This window comes from Nanorana parkeri, unplaced genomic scaffold (genome assembly GCF_000935625.1).
Source record: "Nanorana parkeri isolate BGI_ZX_2015 unplaced genomic scaffold, ASM93562v1 scaffold132, whole genome shotgun sequence".
Classification (NCBI taxonomy): Eukaryota; Metazoa; Chordata; class Amphibia; order Anura; family Dicroglossidae; genus Nanorana; species Nanorana parkeri.
This window is the reverse complement of record NW_017306400.1, coordinates 72,632-76,109: the sequence shown is the minus strand read 5'-3', so window position 1 is coordinate 76,109 and position 3,478 is coordinate 72,632. Positions and strand designations below refer to the sequence as shown.

The 3,478-nt window shown below is 39.4% G+C and overlaps 1 protein-coding gene across 1 annotated transcript in view; it reads left to right on the top strand.

Moving 5' to 3' along the window:
- The window catches only part of LOC108784922 (dynein heavy chain 3, axonemal-like), an 899,093-nt gene extending 898,759 nt beyond the window's left edge, over positions 1 to 334 (top strand). Inside the window, exon 80 of the mRNA XM_018553871.1 lies at positions 189 to 334. Coding sequence (XP_018409373.1) covers positions 189 to 334 — 146 coding nt within the window. The remainder of the gene's footprint in view (positions 1 to 188) is intronic.
- Positions 335 to 3,478: the final 3,144 nt, after the last annotated feature.

Genomic DNA, 3,478 nt, shown 5'->3' with positions numbered 1-3,478 from the left:
GGGGGGGGGGGGGGAAGAAAATGTTTGCCCAGGGTCCGATCAATATTAAAGAGGGGCCTGCACATTTCCATCATATACTGTATGTTTATTTGTGTACTTGCTGTTACACTTTAATTTCACTGGCTTAGTGAGCTCATACTTATAACCCTTCCACTACAGTCATTTTAATTATTTTTCATTCCCCACAGTTTACAAGACCAGTGCTCGACATGGAGAGCTTTCCACAACTGGACACTCTACAAATTATGTTCTCAGTATCAACTTACCAACAGATAAATCTCCAAATCACTGGGTGAATAGAGGGGTGGCTTGCCTCTGTCAACTGGATTACTAGATTTCTGTACAACTATATAAATACCTGTTTTTCCTTCATTATTTTTTTTTTACCTGTCACACACAATGCTGGTGCTTGATAAAGATTAGAATCCCAGGACAACTTTCATTTCACAATATGTGCCTGACCATATAAATCATGGATAGAAAATACCAAATCATTCCAAAATCAAGATTTAATTTAAAGTGGACTGATTTTTACAAGATGGAGATTTGTGAACCTTTGGAGGTCTGATCAGTGTTTTCTGCCCTAAGCTCCAAGACATCTATAGCTTGTGGTGAAATCTGATGTGCTTCCCAATGGTGCCCTACCAGCCTGTAAATAGCTTTTGTTAAAATGTCCTACAATCTAGTGTGATTGTGTCTTATTTATAAAAGCCAAGCAAAACAAATGACAAACGCACTCAACAATTTGTCACCAGCTATACAGTAAGGTGCACACAAAATGGGATTTGAACAGTAAAACAGTAGAAAGGTATCATGGCACACTCACAAACCAGCATGTAAAACAACTTGTCTCACCACTAAGGTTAATAACAAAGGTTTGCATACACGTCTTCTGCAGAAAATGTGAAAGCCGCACAGCCGCGCCAAAGGCACCTCTTATAGTGCGGTCCTAACTCTAAACTATGAGAGTCTCCATCTTGGAGCACATGGGGGCAGAAGATTTCAAATTGGGTGCAGGTTTGTCAGGAGGAAGCCAAACCTCCTTAAAAGGCACAGGAACACACAAGGGATCCCTCTTGTATGTCTTGGATACACCGACAGTGATAAAACTTGCTATTATTTCTGACTCTCTTCACACAGAAGCTTAAAATATGAGTGGAAACCCCTCATAGTGCCCACAGCAGGGGTGCAGACCCAGATACTCAAATGCAGACATTTCACAAATAGAGCCTCTGGAATATATAAGAAACTGTCAGGTCTGAAATATCAGCTTTGTATGGACATACCTTTTGAAAGGCTCATTCATATAAATAATAATATATACGACACTAAGTTCCATGTATTAAGCTGATAACTATATTCTAGACTATAAACTTTATTGGGGAAATGCTTATTATTTTTATTAGGCATTAGTTTTCTTGGCTGTGGGAAGCTCATTGTGTGCACCCAGAGCTCTTGCCTTTTTTGATCACCAACGCCACCACCTTACACCTGTATTTACTACCATCTTTTCCTACTGATACATTTACAGCAAAAGCCACACCGTGGGCCGTAACCCTTGGGAAAGCCTAACTTGTGCTGTAAAAGACAGACTCTTACATGGCATGACACAATTAACACTAGGCAGAAACGTCTTAAGGACAGGGATTTTCCAAAACAATTACTTCACATAAATGAAGGAATGTCATTTAGATTAGTGTGAGTATGGGGGGGGGGGGGGAAGAAAATGTTTGCCCAGGGTCCGATCAATATTAAAGAGGGGCCTGCACATTTCCATCATATACTGTATGTTTATTTGTGTACTTGCTGTTACACTTTAATTTCACTGGCTTAGTGAGCTCATACTTATAACCCTTCCACTACAGTCATTTTAATTATTTTTCATTCCCCACAGTTTACAAGACCAGTGCTCGACATGGAGAGCTTTCCACAACTGGACACTCTACAAATTATGTTCTCAGTATCAACTTACCAACAGATAAATCTCCAAATCACTGGGTGAATAGAGGGGTGGCTTGCCTCTGTCAACTGGATTACTAGATTTCTGTACAACTATATAAATACCTGTTTTTCCTTCATTATTTTTTTTTTACCTGTCACACACAATGCTGGTGCTTGATAAAGATTAGAATCCCAGGACAACTTTCATTTCACAATATGTGCCTGACCATATAAATCATGGATAGAAAATACCAAATCATTCCAAAATCAAGATTTAATTTAAAGTGGACTGATTTTTACAAGATGGAGATTTGTGAACCTTTGGAGGTCTGATCAGTGTTTTCTGCCCTAAGCTCCAAGACATCTATAGCTTGTGGTGAAATCTGATGTGCTTCCCAATGGTGCCCTACCAGCCTGTAAATAGCTTTTGTTAAAATGTCCTACAATCTAGTGTGATTGTGTCTTATTTATAAAAGCCAAGCAAAACAAATGACAAACGCACTCAACAATTTGTCACCAGCTATACAGTAAGGTGCACACAAAATGGGATTTGAACAGTAAAACAGTAGAAAGGTATCATGGCACACTCACAAACCAGCATGTAAAACAACTTGTCTCACCACTAAGGTTAATAACAAAGGTTTGCATACACGTCTTCTGCAGAAAATGTGAAAGCCGCACAGCCGCGCCAAAGGCACCTCTTATAGTGCGGTCCTAACTCTAAACTATGAGAGTCTCCATCTTGGAGCACATGGGGGCAGAAGATTTCAAATTGGGTGCAGGTTTGTCAGGAGGAAGCCAAACCTCCTTAAAAGGCACAGGAACACACAAGGGATCCCGCAGGAACCTTTCTACTGTTTTATTTATAAAAGCATGGCAGCAGCATATGGCTATCAATGCTAACTGCATACAACGCTAGACACTGCTAAACAGAGCCTTCTCATTGTGCCATATTGATTGTTCTTGCCCATCAGCATTCTCAGACCTCACCTTGCTGACCATCCTTTTATTTAACGTTCACTTCCCAAATACTAGTGAAGAAAATAATTTGCTCTATTATCCTGCTGTTGCTGGGAAAAAAAGATAGATGACTACTCTGTTGCCAAACTGTTAGATCCTCACTATGAAAACAGTAATTTTTAAAGCTGTGAAATCTAAATTAGGATATTATCAAGCTACACTGTGCAAACAGATGGCTGAAGCACCCCAAGACATACAAAAGACTAACCCCTGTCAAAATGAATCCTGAATTCTCCATAATTCTTGTCAACCTCTGGGTGAAATTAATGCATCTGCATGCAGTGAATAATATGGGACCCACTGCAACTTCCACACTTGCCTTTCACAGCACCATACATATTACTTGTCTATTTATGACTGCCTCCCATATTACTTGCTGTATTCGTTAAAGTAACAGCTTGCTGTAGCAACATATATCATAAATAATTGCCTTTTATTATATATATTCATAAAATTATGTTTTCAGCTTGTTTATCCTGCTTTCCATCTCAGTGCTGCTGATCTCCTCTAGCTTTTT